The sequence below is a fragment of the Argopecten irradians genome, chromosome 2, assembly GCF_041381155.1.
Source record: "Argopecten irradians isolate NY chromosome 2, Ai_NY, whole genome shotgun sequence".
Taxonomy (NCBI): domain Eukaryota; kingdom Metazoa; phylum Mollusca; class Bivalvia; order Pectinida; family Pectinidae; genus Argopecten; species Argopecten irradians.
The window spans coordinates 1,559,877-1,575,328 of NC_091135.1; the positions used below are offsets into that span (position 1 = coordinate 1,559,877).

The 15,452-nt window shown below is 38.4% G+C and overlaps 1 protein-coding gene across 5 annotated transcripts in view; it reads right to left on the reverse strand.

The window, feature by feature from the left end:
- Nucleotides 1-4,538: 4,538 nt before the first annotated feature.
- The window catches only part of LOC138314065 (heparan sulfate glucosamine 3-O-sulfotransferase 5-like), a 106,500-nt gene continuing 95,586 nt past the window's right edge, over nt 4,539-15,452 (reverse strand). For all 5 annotated transcript variants that reach the window (XM_069254267.1, XM_069254258.1, XM_069254278.1 and 2 more), the window contains one exon: nt 4,539-11,187. In XM_069254267.1, coding sequence (XP_069110368.1) covers nt 10,117-11,166 — 1,050 coding nt within the window. In that variant the 5' untranslated portion in view covers nt 11,167-11,187 and the 3' untranslated portion in view covers nt 4,539-10,116. The remainder of the gene's footprint in view (nt 11,188-15,452) is intronic.

Genomic DNA, 15,452 nt, shown 5'->3' on the forward strand with positions numbered 1-15,452 from the left:
TAACTCGGCCGGCCATATAACAGTACCCAATTTCAGAAAAAGTATGATTATTAACCAACCGTATAGGATATGATAATAGGAATACTCTCAATCGACAGCCAGATAATTTATCTTTAATTTGGTATATGATACAATATATATCATGCCATATAAATGTCACTAGGTATCCAGAAACTTCGGAAAACAGCCAGATTTCAACTGGTCGGACACTGTGGTGTCCTCCGATAAAACACGCCAGGACTCTAATGCGTAGCTCAAAAACCATTGCATGTCAACACTTAAGCGTCATAAGAATGAAAGTTTGGTAGAAAACAAACTTACCGGTTAGTAAATCCATGGATAAATACCATCCATTTGCCTAACGTAGCCCTTTGAAATTTCCGATTGAAAAATTTATGTCTCTAGCCGCCATGTAAGTATGTGTGCAGTAGATTTGTTTTGTCGGCGTTGATTGGCTCTCGAAAATTAATTGACCAATCAACGCCGAGAAAACAAATGTACTACACACATATCAAACTGACGGCTAGAGACACACATTTTTTCAATCGGAAATTTCAAAAGGCTGTATTGAGCAAATGGATGGTATATAGATAAACACTAACATACCGGTAAGTTTGTTTTTTACCAAACTTTAATTCCTATGAAGCTGAAATGTTGACATGCAGTGGTTTTTGAGCTACCCATTAGAGCCCTGGCGTGTTTATCGGAGGACACCACAGTGTCCGACCAGTTGAAATCTGGCTGTTTTCCGATGTTTCTGGATACCTAGTGACATTTATACGGCGTGATTTATATTGTATCATATACCAAATTAAAGATAAATTATCTGGCTGTCGATTGAGAGTATTCCTATTATCATATTCTATACGGTTGGATAATATCATACTTTTTCTAAAATTGGGTAGTGTTATATGGCCGGCCGAGTTATAGACCTTGACCCAGTATTATACTTATACTTATATTAGAAACGAGCACCTGTGGTGAGGGTCACATTTGAAAACGGATGGAGTCTTATTATCGTGGAAATCATACTTATAAACGGGTGAAGACTGTATATTGCTATGGCCACACTTTTAAACGGATGGAGTCTGAATATTGTGGAGGTCACATTGGAAAACGGGTGGAGTCTGGATATTTTGGAGGTTACATTTGAAAACGGGTTGAGTCTGGATTTAGTGTAGGTCACATTTAAAAATAGTAGGAGGCTGTACATTGTAAGGGACACATTTGAAAACGGTTGGAGTCTGTATATTGTGGAGGTCACACTTGAAAACGGATGAAGTCTATATATTGTGGATGTCACATTTGCAAATGGGAGGAGACTGTTTATTGTGAGGATCACATTTGAAAACGGGTCGAGTCTTGATATTGTGGAGGTCACACTTGAAAACGGGTGAAGTGTGGATAATGTGGAGGTCACATTTGAAAACGGGTGACGTCAATATATTGCGGAGGTCACATTTGCAAATAGGAGGAGGCTGTATATTGTGAGGGACACATTTGAAAACGGCTGGAGTCTAAATATAGTGAAGGTCACACTTGAAAACGGGTGAAGTCTGGATATTGTGGAAGTCACATTTGAAAACGGGTGGAGTCTTGATATTATGAAGGTCACATTTGAAAATAGGAGGAGGCTGTTTATTGTGAGGGACACATTTGAAAACGGATGGAGTCTGGATATTGTGGAGGTCACACTTGAAAACGGGTGGTGTCCGTCTATTGTGGAGGTCATATTTGAAAATAGGAGGAGTCTGTATATTATGGAGGTCACACTTGGAAACAGGTTGAGTCTGGATATTGTCGAGGTCAGATATGAAAAAGGGTGGTGTCTGTATATTTTGTAGGTCATAATTGAATACGGATTGAGTCTGTACATTTCTAGGGTCACACTTGAACACGGGTGGAATCTGAATATTGTGGAGGTCACATTGGAAAACGGGTGGAGTCTGGATATTTTGGAGGTTACATTTGAAAACGGGTTGAGTCTGGATATAGTGTAGGTCACATTTAAAAATAGTAGGAGGCTGTACATTGTGAGGGACACATTTGAAAACGGTTGGAGTCTGTATATTGTGGAGGTCACACTTGAAAACGGATGAAGTCTATATATTGTGGATGTCACATTTGCAAATGGGAGGAGACTGTTTATTGTGAGGATCACATTTGAAAACGGGTCGAGTCTTGATATTGTGGAGGTCACACTTGAAAACGGGTGAAGTGTGGATAATGTGGAGGTCACATTTGAAAACGGGTGACGTCAATATATTGCGGAGGTCACATTTGCAAATAGGAGGAGGCTGTTTATTGTGAGGGACACATTTGAAAACGGCTGGAGTCTAAATATAGTGAAGGTCACACTTGAAAACGGATGAATCTGGATATTGTGGAAGTCACATTTGAAAACGGGTGGAGTCTTGATATTATGAAGGTCACATTTGAAAATAGGAGGAGGCTGTTTATTGTGAGGGACACATTTGAAAACGGATGGAGTCTGGATATTGTGGAGGTCACACTTGAAAACGGGTGGTGTCCGTCTATTGTGGAGGTCATATTTGAAAATAGGAGGAGTCTGTATATTATGGAGGTCACACTTGGAAACAGGTTGAGTCTGGATATTGTCGAGGTCAGATATGAAAAAGGGTGGTGTCTGTATATTTTGTAGGTCATAATTGAATACGGATTGAGTCTGTACATTTCTAGGGTTACACTTGAAAACGGGTGGAGTCTAGATATTATGGAGGTCACACTTGAAAACGTGTGGTGTCTGTATATTTTGGAGGTCATATTTGAATACGGATTGAGTCTGTATATTTCTAGGGTCACACTTGAACACCGGTGGAATCTGGATATTGTGGAGGTTATATTTGAAAATAGGAGGAGACTGTCACTTATAAACGAGGGGTGTCTGTATATTTTGGAGGTCATATTTGAATACGGATTGAGTCTGTATATTTCTAGGGTCACACTTGAACACCGGTGGAATCTGGATATTGTGGAGGTTATATTTGAAAATAGGAGGAGACTATATTTGAGGTTCACAATTGAAAACGGATGGAGTCTTAGTATCTTGGAAATCACACTTAAAAACGGGTGGAGTCTGTATATTGCCAAGGTCACACTTTTAAACGGGTGGAGTCTAAATATTGTAGAGGTCACATTTGAAAACGGGTGGAGTTTGGATATTGTGGAGGTCACATTTGAAAAAGGAGAAGGCTGTTTATTGTAAGGGACACATTTGAAAACGGATAGAGTCTGGATATTGTGGAGGTCATACTTGAAAACGGGTGGTGTCTGTATATTTTGGAGGTCATATTTGAATACGGATTGAGTCTGTATATTTCTAGGGTCACACTTGAACTCGGGTGGAATCTGGATATTGTGGAGGTAACATTTGAAAATAGGAGGAGACTGTATTTTTTGAGGGTCACATTCGAAAACGGATGGAGTTTTAGTATCGTGGATATCACACTTAAAAAAGGGTGGTGTCTGAATATTGTGGAGGTCACATTTGAAAACGGGTGGGGTTTGGATATTGTGGAGGTCACATTTGAAAACGGGTGGAGGCTGGATATAGTGTAGGTCACATTTGAAAATAGGAGGAGGCTGTTCATTGTGAGGGACACATTTGAAAATGGGTTGAGTCTGTATATTGTGGAGGTCACCCTTGAAAGCGGTTATCTGACCGTCGTCAGCAAATAACGGTTCGTTGGAGATTGGATATAATTATCCGTTCTTGAATTGTGAACTCCAGCACCTTGAGTAAGATAAATAGATAGCAGAAAACTAGAACGAATTATACTTGTTTATCGTATCACGGATTCCTAGATTCCATGGCTACAGGTTTGATTAATATTTGGTTAAAGGAAGAGACAAAGACAAATATAGGAACAAGTGTAGACACAACGTACAATAGAAGGAAAAATCATGTATATCTTAATGTAATATTTTACGAATTGAATGTGTATTACGTAGTGAGTAATCAGAGTCGTCTCTCTTCGACTAGAAAAAAGGCTATGGTAAGAAAGAAAGAAACATTTGTATTAAGCTCGTCTTTGGTTTCTTTGATTGTTTGTTTGGTTGATTAATAAACGTCCTATTATCAGCTAGGGTCATGTAAGGACGGCCTCCCATGCATGCGGTGTGTAACGTGTGTGAAGTGCGGGGTATATATATCCTATTTATATCCAAATACTATTTATATGTAGGTTTATTAAAGGACTGCCTCCCATGAATGCAATGAATTCTGTTTATTTTGTGAGGCTGTGGTATATTCGTTTTGCAATATGGGACACTCTTGTGTCTATTTTAGTGCAATCTCACTGAACCCTACAGTCAGTTTATGTCTGTCGTGAATTCATTGATAACTTTAGTGTGTAAACAAACATTTGTATTTGACGCATTTTAAAACTCAAATCTGTCAAAACAGAATACAAATAATAATCGTAAATCATAGACGTTAGAAATCGCACTAAGTGCCAATGATTTTTCTATGCATGTAATGTAACATAAAAAACACAAAAATAACACATAAAAGAAAATGAAATGTATTAATATTTTATTTCTTTTGATAAGAATAAAACGTTTGTAACAGTAGACAGTAACAGATGATTCCATTAAACTGGAATATTGTAACTAGCACACATAATAACAATGAACATTTCGTACAACCGAAATATCATCATATCCTCACGTACAATCGAAATATCACGACCTGTACATATTAAGTACTGCTCAGAAGCTAATTAGTTACCCAGATATCTGTAAATAAAACTTTGATTCCTCTATGATAACTTACGTGGTAAGAAACCAAGGTGGGATCATAGAAACATGTCGGACGAATACCAGATGGGATCATAAAAACAACATGTTAGACGAATAAAAGATGGGATTATAAAAAACATGTCGAACGAATACAAATGTACAAGCAAGCTACGAATTGCTCAAAACTCAATATAGATTATTTTAGTAGCTATGAATAAGGGTATACCTATAAAATCTACATCTGTAATAGGGTTACTGGTTAAATCTTTTATTATTTATAATTTTCTTCATTTTGAATACAAACGGTGACAACCTCGTATGACCTTTTAAAGAATAATTCATGAAACAAAACTGCTGCTCTCAACAGAAGTGGGGTATACAAATAACAAAAGGAACATACATTACGTACTACTTTAGGTGCAAGTACGAAGAGAGGCTCCTCAAAGCGAAATGTATAACTATAATATTCGATTCGGTCAGATTTTAGATTTTGATGAGGTATTCTTTATGATTAAGGTATTGCATGGTATTGCATGTATGTTAGCATAGCAATACATGAACCTGTTTATGCTGTCTGTAAACACCTGGACTTTAAAGGGACAATTCAGTGCGGCTAATTATGTTACATAACCGCGAAGCAAAATATGACATAAATGTATTGTTCTACATTCCTTATGAAACATGTAACAAGAAATATTGACAAATGACACGACGTTTTTAAGTATTTTGATTTGATAACGTTGAAATTCCAAATCGCTGATCAATACGATTAAGCATGTACAACATGTACGTTGTACCCATACCCGTGCCAAAGTCACTAACGTTCAACAAATACAATACAATTATTTTAGACAAGAACATATACATACTGAAGTGTTAATTTATCCCCTGATTTTTATTTATCATTATTATTATTCTTTCTATTTATTTACTATTATTAATTTATTATCATTATATTATTGTCTATTAATTATTTTGCACCACTATAATGCACTATAGATAGTACTCAAATAGTTTTATGTACATTTACTCAACTAGTTGTCACATAACTTACATTATTCTTTGTACAGATTAAGCCATGTCGAATATTGTATTACATTCATGTTATTCTATTTATGTAATCTTCAAATTGGAGGTAATAAAGAGAACAATAATACATCTAACAAGGTAATTAGGCAAGAACACGCATCTAATAAGGTAAACACACTACTGTAAGAGTGATATGAGTAGTTCTAAACAAAAACAATCCTGACTACGGCATACAAGACATTCGATCATAATGTGTACTAATGGCGGACAGTAAGCGAGTTTGAACACATCACACACATTTCACTACAGTGGGCTTTTCTGGCATTTTACAGTAAAACCAACTAATCTAATTTCCATTAGAACTGGTTTGTTTCCGAAACATGTGCAAATTTTAATGTACTCTTAGACTGAATTGTCCCTTTAAGCCGTGTGTCACCAAACAGACATGACTCCAGACATATAGGAGACCATTTTTGTCATCATTCCTTAACAGTCCAACCATAAAGAGTTTTCTAACTCATATTACAGCGACACCAGCCGAGTTACAAATCACCACGACATTACCCGATGATTACCCGAAATAGAATATAGGCCATGGAAATCGCTTGTTATTTAATGCTAACTTATGCACATTATTTGATTGAACAACGATAATGTAATGATTGTTTTGGGACGTGTTCCTATTGTTTACACACAACATAACAATGTGTTTTGGTATTTTACAGCTACATCAGTACTACGACGGGTTATTGAAATTATTGGTAATTAAAATGTTAGAATTCGTGAACATATTGAATTCTACGCATGTTGCTTTATGGAAGAACTAAGCTGAACACCACTTCCTTCTATCACAGAAGATAAATGGGCTGGGCGTATATCTTAACACAAAACAATTCCTCTCGTACGTTACAAACAACCCAGAAAGTACGTAATTATTAACACAATCTATTATGAATTATGGTTTTTACACAAATATCAAAACACCATTTCAACGTAATGACAGCTACATTGATGCATATAGGTTCTGTAAATAATTATAAGGGCGCAGCCCTTCGTGCACGAAGGGCACTAAGTGCGAAGCACTTCTAAGGTAACACATATATGAAAATATAAGAAAAAAAACAATTCAAAATTCAATCCAACACATTGACAACTTCAGTTTGAGGCCGCCATTGTTTTAACCACTGTAACAAATCCCATCAGCGTGAATGCGATGCTTTGAGGTGAGCTCATTATATTATCAAGCGGCTAAAACGCTTTTATGATCCGACGAACGTAATCTTCATCCACCAAAAGCTCAGTGCTATTGCTCTTTATAAAAATTCTTTCTCATATGTGGATTTCCTTCTCAAATGGGGGTTTTGGGACAAGGATAGAGTGTGAATATATGAATAAAAAATAAACAGAAAATTCGGCTCCGTTATTGCCGTAAATTGAACTTTTTTAACATTGTATAATTAATGGTTACTGAAACGTCTAGTCATATTATTACTATAACTTTTGTGACGTAACTATTGGGTAACGTCTTTGTGACGTAACAACTGGGTAACGTCTTTGTGATGTTACAACTGGGAAACGTCTTTGTGTTGGGATGGTTACACTGAAAGCACGTGTAATGGTCATCCTCGATATTCCAGGGGTTCCGATCACTTACGATCTCTACACCTCTGGACTATATCATAGTAAAACTGGAGGCGACAGAACAGAAGATGTGATTTAGTCCTTTGATGTACATCAAAAGAGCCGTGTAACGGTACACTGTGGTTGATTGTGTGACTTTGAAGTTGGGCGTCGCTCTCTCTGTAGTCATCACATTTTTTCTGCAGGCCTGTGATTAGTTCAGATTTGTTCCCCTGAACTGCCTTCAGTTTTACTATGAGGTAGAACAGGGGTTTCAATATACTACAAAGTAATACACACTACACTATTCAACATATCACAAAAATCCAAATTAACAGAAAACAAACAAAGAAATCAGATGGAGTTAACGTTATGATATGTGATCATAATATGAAATGAGATTACTGTGGAGGTATATATATCCAAACCAAGGCTCAACAATCACAATGTAATAAAGTAACGGTCATTTGTTAATACAAACATTAAATAACGTAAATAAAATAGTTATGTGTTTCCGGCAACACCCTTTGAAAATAAGAAGGTAAGCTCTTCTTTTCTTTTTACTTGTTTTCTCTCTTTATTGATTTTACAAAAATTAAAAAAAAAAAGAAAAAGAAAATTACCTAATTTAGACCACGCGTTCATACCTAGAATACAATTGGTATCCTTTAAAGAATATAACATATAAACAAGATTCTAAATGTGCAAAACAAACAATACTGTTTTGTTTGATGACTGACGGATGAAAATGGATATGGACTTGTATGGGTAGGTATGTACTGTAGCCTTACCGGAAACAGAAACATTTTTGCATGGCCTTAACAAAGCACTCGTCTAAAACGTACACATCACACACAAACAACTGATAGCATCCCTGGTATGACAGAAATATTAAAACTCGTGGATAATCTGCAATCACATTGTATATCATTTTTTCTAGAGATTCTCATATGCAGAACAGCCAATAAGACAACATAAACATATTCACTTTGTTCACAGTGAGTAAAACTTACAGGTACAACTTAAATAAAACGGGTATCGGATATAAAAAAAGATAAAATATCCTCATATCCTCTATGTTATAATATCCATCTGAGAAGGCATTTTAATTATATAAGAATCCTTTTCTGCATTTGCATATTACAGAGTTATCTGCCCTTGCGGGTAGGTATTGATTGTTACGTCATACTTTTCGACGTGTATTGCGCTCACAAAATATTGACGTAACAATCGATACCTACCCGCAAGAGAGCTAACTCTGTAATATGCAAAGACAGAATTGTGCATTTCTAGATGTTCTGGGGTGCTTGTAACTATATTTTAGTACCAAACCGTAATTAACATGGAATCCATACAAAATACGTGATCGTCTCCATGCTAAACTACTTAAATCATATCCATACAAAAATATGACGATCCTCAATTTCCATGGATCACACATGATCTCTACACCCATGGAACACAGTTCCGACCAATCACATGCCTGCAGATACTTCATTTGACGATTTACAGAAAAAAACGCTCACCTTCAAACCCATACAATACATCGATATTTCATTCTTTTGATGTACATCAAAGGACCAAACTACCTTATCCGAAGTCGTGCAACAGAACGTTCAGTTTTGCCACGACATATTTCCAGACAATTAGTGATCGTAACTCAAGTGTTGACAATTCCTTACGCTTTGTTTTAAAACTTAACGTGCTCGTACAATGCAACTATAGTTATTTTTTATCCACGCCTTCCTAAAACCATCATAAGATTGGCTTTTAGCTGTACAATATAGGCGAGGCTCTATCTGGGCCAATAACCGCTACTGGGACGACTTAAGCGAACGTGTATCACAATAGCTGTAACATGAAAAATCATTTACTATTCAACAGGTTTTTTTGTTTGTTTTTCCAAACACTAGTACTTTTTAAAAGGTTTATAATCAAATGGTAATTATATTATTAAACAATCGGATAAATAACTTTAATAAAACAAAATGCAAAACAATAAGACGAATTGATACAACTCTACCGGCACAAAATGATGGAAACAAAAGTCTATGGAATGTTAAGGAGCTGAAGTAAAAATATCTATGTGTTTATAAGTCAACAAAACAACGATGTCTATACATTAACCCACACATACAGGAATGTATCTAAAACGAAACCTCACAATACATCATATATTCGAGTGCTTGTTGTATCATCCATTGTCATTTGGTTTGGTTTGCTATCAACAGTCGCTCACATTTAATGATGTGCCATGTTTTGGAGATGGAAAAAGCCCGAGCACCCTGAGAGAATTATCCAACGCCGCTTAATTAATATGTTATAATTGTTACTCGCAATCCAAACTAGGTATTATCATAGTTTATTAGTTATCGCTGTTTTGCGGTGCTCCTTATCAAGTGATTTGTGTTGTTGATTGCACACATTCACAGTAAAGTTTACACAATTTATAAACTTTTGTCATCCGACAACTTGACGCACGTGCCATCCCAGAGAAATATGGTTCGACCACAGTTTTAGTGCCCTGTCGCCTGTCAAAGCACAAACTATCAGTATAACGAAGATTGAAGAACACATCGTATACAACAACCGTGAAGTAAATTGTTGGTTTCTTTTATCACGTAACCAACTCACAACAGTTCAACATAAAAACATTCCTAATTACGCATGGACGAGCTGCCTCTAGAAGAGAAGATTTACTTTTCATCACCAGTTGAATGAGCGACCGATTGTTCGATAAAATTTTTCGTTATATGGTTTAAAGAAACCCTTAAGTTTGCGCATAACTTCCGGATCAACAGCTGGATGGCGTCTGCCTTTTGTTTCCGGTAAACATTTGGTCTCTTCCCTCCGTCCTTTGTTCTTTTTTATACAATAAAAACCCTTTGTTGAGCTGAAAACGAACTTGTCTTTTGTCAAGCAATGAGGTATTCCAAGAAATTGTTCCACTTTTTTCACTTCCTCGTACGGATTAAGAATCAGATTACCTCCGTCCACAAAATGTAAGTTTTCCAGAGGAAAATATTTAAGCCACTTTACCGTATGTTTTTGGTAAATTGAAGGTTTGATGATTTTTTCAGAAGCGTCCACCTCGCCCGTGTCAGAATCTATTACAAAATTCTCAAATGGAGGATAGTCGATGTCGTCACTTTCGCTCTTCTTTAGCTTCCTCTGTATGTAGTCGGACACCGTGCGTTCTACAGGCTCCCGCACCACCACTATCAGCTTCATGTTAGAACTCATGTTATAAATTCGATCAACAGTTTTCTTATTGTGAAAATAATTACTTGTTTTTTCCATTGTTAATTGACCCGGCAGTGCCATTGGTAACTGGTTTTTATACCATTCATATCCATTTTCGTATTCAAAATCGAAGAAGTTGATTTCGGCACTTGCGATTTCAACATATGGATGCATGTCTAAGTAGAAGCGCATGGCCCCAGTGCCAGCTTTTCTTACTCCGATAATGAGAGCCTCCGGGAACTTCTTCACTGGACGTCCGTCCTTGAGTTTCTTACATACCATGGACGACTCCTGGACAGACACCGTCGGTAGGTAACATGACTGTTCATGCCAGCAGAGTCTGCCAGAAAGACACGCTGGTGTTATCAATAGAATGGCTACCACAACAATGAAGATACATCCCAACTTCTTAAACCGCGACACCTTCCGGTAACAGGAAGGCCGTGCGGCGCTCATCTCCGCATCTGTTTCGTTGTAGAGTAAATGAACCTTGTCTTTTGATACCATGATCATTGTTCCGCCACCAGCCTCACCCTGGGAATAAATAAAGAAATGATTTATTACATTTCACTATTGAAATTATGCACTTATATCAGGTTTAATGTACTTGCATCCGAAGAAAAATGATGTCTGGACGGCTTTACATCCGGTATGTAGGGAAATAAAAAGAAAATCGATATATCTGTTTGAGTGTCTGGAAGTTTGTAGGAAGGGTCCAACTAAAGTAGTCCACGGTGATACTGTCACTTGTGTTTACTAAAGTTACTGCAGAACGTGCTTCAGATATGAGTTAAAAAAGAAAGATGATAATGGATTAGTTTCCTTTTTCTAATAAAATCGACAAAACGAATACGTTGGCCGATATCTTCATTAATACGACTATCTAGTTGATTGATGTCCTCTGTGATACTGACCACAATGTCGGGCTAAATACTCAGTGTAACGTCGTATCGTGTGTCATTGTCGCTGTACTTAGTGTAACGTCGTATCGTGTGTCATTGTCGCTGTACTTAGTGTAACGTCGTATCGTGTGTCATTGTCACTGTACTTAGTGTAACGTCGTATCTTGTGTCATTGTCACTGTACTTAGTGTAACGTCGTATCGTGTGTCATTGTCGCTGTACTTAGTGTAACGTCGTATCGTGTGTCATTGTCACTGTACTTAGTGTAACGTCGTATCGTGTGTCATTGTCGCTGTACTTAGTGTAACGTCGTATCGTGTGTCATTGTCGCTGTACTTAGTGTAACGTCGTATCGTGTGTCATTGTCACTGTACTCAGTGTAACGTCGTATCGTGTGTCATTGTCACTGTACTTAGTGTAACGTCGTATCGTGTGTCATTGTCACTGTACTTAGTGTAACGTCGTATCGTGTGTTATTGTCGCTGTACTGAGTGTAAAGTCTTATCGTGTGTTATTGTCGCTGTATATACTTAGTGTAACGTCGTATCTAGTGTCATTGTCGCTGTACTTAGTGTAACGTCGTATCGTGTGTCATTGTCACTGTACTCAGTGTAACGTCGTATCGTGTGTTATTGTCGCTGTACTGAGTGTAAAGTCTTATCGTGTGTTATTGTCGCTGTATATACTGAGTGTAACGTCGTATCTAGTGTCAATGTCGCTGAACTTAGTGTAACGTCGTATCGTGTGTCATTGTCACTGTACTCAGTGTAACGTCGTATCGTGTGTTATTGTCGCTGTACTGAGTGTAAAGTCTTATCGTTTGTTATTGTCGCTGTATATACTTAGTGTAACGTCGTATCTAGTGTCAATGTCGCTGAACTTAGTGTAACGTCGTATCGTGTGTCATTGTCACTGTACTCAGTGTAACGTCGTATCGTGTGTCATTGTCACTGTACTTAGTGTAACGTCGTATCGTGTGTCATTGTCACTGTACTCAGTGTAACGTCGTATCGTGTGTCATTGTCGCTGTACTAGTGTAAAAGTCTTATCGTGTGTTATTGTCGCTGTATATACTGAGTGTAACGTCGTATCGTAGTGTCAATGTCGCTGTAACTTAGTGTAACGTCGTATCGTGTGTCATTGTCACTGACTCAGTGTAACGTCGTATCGTGTGTCATTGTCACTGTACTTAGTGTAACGTCGTATCGTGTGTCATTGTCACTGTACTTAGTGTAACGTCGTATCGTGTGTCATTGTCACTGTACTCAGTGTAACGTCGTATCGTGTGTTATTGTCGCTGTATATACTTAGTGTAACGTCGTATCGTGTGTCATTGTCACTGAACTTAGTGTAACGTCGTATCGTGTGTCATTGTCGCTGTACTTAGTGTAACGTCGTATCGTGTGTCATTGTCACTAGTGTACTCAGTGTAACGTCGTATCGTGTGTCATTGTCGCTGCACTTAGTGTAACGTCGTATCGTGTGTCATTGTCGCTGTACTTAGTGTAACGTCGTATCGTGTGTCATTGTCACTGTACTTAGTGTAACGTCGTATCGTGTGTCATTGTCACTGTACTCAGTGTAACGTCGTATCGTGTGTCATTGTCGCTGTACTTAGTGTAACGTCGTATCGTGTGTCATCGTCGCTGTACTTAGTGTAACGTCGTATCGTGTGTCATTGTCACTGTACTCAGTGTAACGTCGTATCGCGTGTTATTTTCGCTGTACATACTTAGTGTAACGTCGTATCTTGTGTCATTGTCTTTGAACTTAGTGTAACGTCGTATCATGTGTTATTGTCACTGTACTCAATGTAAGGTCGTATCGTGTGTCATTGTCGTTATACTCAGTGTAACATCGTATCGTGTGTCATTGTCGCTGTACTTAGTGTAACGTCGTATCGTGTGTCATTGTCACTGTACTCAGTGTAACGTCGTATCGCGTGTTATTGTCGCTGTATATACTTAGTGTAACGTCGTATCGTGTGTCATTGTCACTGTACTTAGTGTAACGTCGTATCGTGTGTCATTGTCGCTGTACTTAGTGTAACGTCGTATCGTGTGTCATTGTCACTGTACTCAGTGTAACGTCGTATCGTGTGTCATTGTCACTGTACTTAGTGTAACGTCGTATCGTGTGTCATTGTCACTGTACTTAGTGTAACGTCGTATCGTGTGTCATTGTTGTCACTGTACTTAGTGTAACGTCGTATCGTGTGTCATTGTCACTGTACTCAGTGTAACGTCGTATCGTGTGTCATTGTCGCTGCACTTAGTGTAACGTCGTATCGTGTGTCATTGTCACTGTACTTAGTGTAACGTCGTATCGTGTGTCATTGTCACTGTACTTAGTGTAACGTCGTATCGTGTGTCATTGTCACTGTACTCAGTGTAACGTCGTATCGTGTGTCATTGTCGCTGCACTTAGTGTAAGGTCGTATCGTGTGTCATTGTCACTGTACTTAGTGTAACGTCGTATCGTGTGTCATTGTCACTGTACTTAGTGTAACGTCGTATCGTGTGTCATTGTCACTGTACTCAGTGTAACGTCGTATCGTGTGTCATTGTCGCTGCACTTAGTGTAACGTCGTATCGTGTGTCATTGTCACTGTACTTAGTGTAACGTCGTATCGTGTGTCATTGTCACTGTACTCAGTGTAACGTCGTATCGTGTGTCATTGTCGCTGCACTTAGTGTAACGTCGTATCGTGTGTCATTGTTACTGTACTTAGTGTAACGTCGTATCGTGTGTCATTGTCACTGTACTCAGTGTAACGTCGTATCGTGTGTCATTGTCGCTGCACTTAGTGTAACGTCGTATCGTGTGTCATTGTCACTGTACTTGTGTAAGGTCGTATCGTGTGTCATTGTCACTGTACTTAGTGTAACGTCGTATCGTGTGTCATTGTCACTGTACTTAGTGTAACGTCGTATCGTGTGTCATTGTCACTGTACTCAGTGTAACGTCGTATCGTGTGTCATTGTCACTGTACTTAGTGTAACGTCGTATCGTGTGTCATTGTCGCTGTACTTAGTGTAACGTCGTATCGTGTGTCATTGTCACTGTACTTAGTGTAACGTCGTATCGTGTGTCATTGTCACTGTACTCAGTGTAACGTCGTATCGTGTGTCATTGTCGCTGTACTTAGTGTAACGTCGTATCGTGTGTCATTGTCACTGTACTCAGTGTAACGTCGTATCGTGTGTTATTGTCGCTGTACTCTAGTGTAACGTCGTATCGTGTGTCATTGTTCTTTATACTTAGTGTAACGTCGTATCGTGTGTCATTGTCACTGTACTCAGTGTAACGTCGTATCGTGTGTCATTGTCCTGTACTCAGTGTAACGTCGTATCGTGTGTCATTGTCGCTGTACTCAGTGTAACGTCGTATCGTGTGTCATTGTCACTGTACTCAGTGTAACGTCGTATCGTGTGTCATTGTCGCTGTACTTAGTGTAACGTCGTATCGTGTGTCATTGTCGCTGTACTGAGTGTAACGCCGTATCGTGTGTCATTGTCACTGTACTTAGTGTAACGTCGTATCGTGTGTAATTGTCACTGTACTCAGTGTAACGTCGTATCGTGTGTCATTGTCGCTGCACTTAGTGTAACGTCGTATCGTGTGTAATTGTCACTGTACTCAGTGTAACGTCGTATCGTGTGTAATTGTCACTGTACTCAGTGTAACGTCGTATCGTGTGACATTGTCGCTGCACTTAGTGTAAGGTCGTATCGTGTGTCATTGTCACTGTACTTAGTGTAACGTCGTATCGTGTGTCATTGTTACTGTACTTAGTGTAACGTCGTATCGTGTGTCATTGTCACTGTACTCAGTGTAACGTCGTATCGTGTGTCATTGTCGCTGCACTTAGTGTAACGTCGTATCGTGTGTCATTGT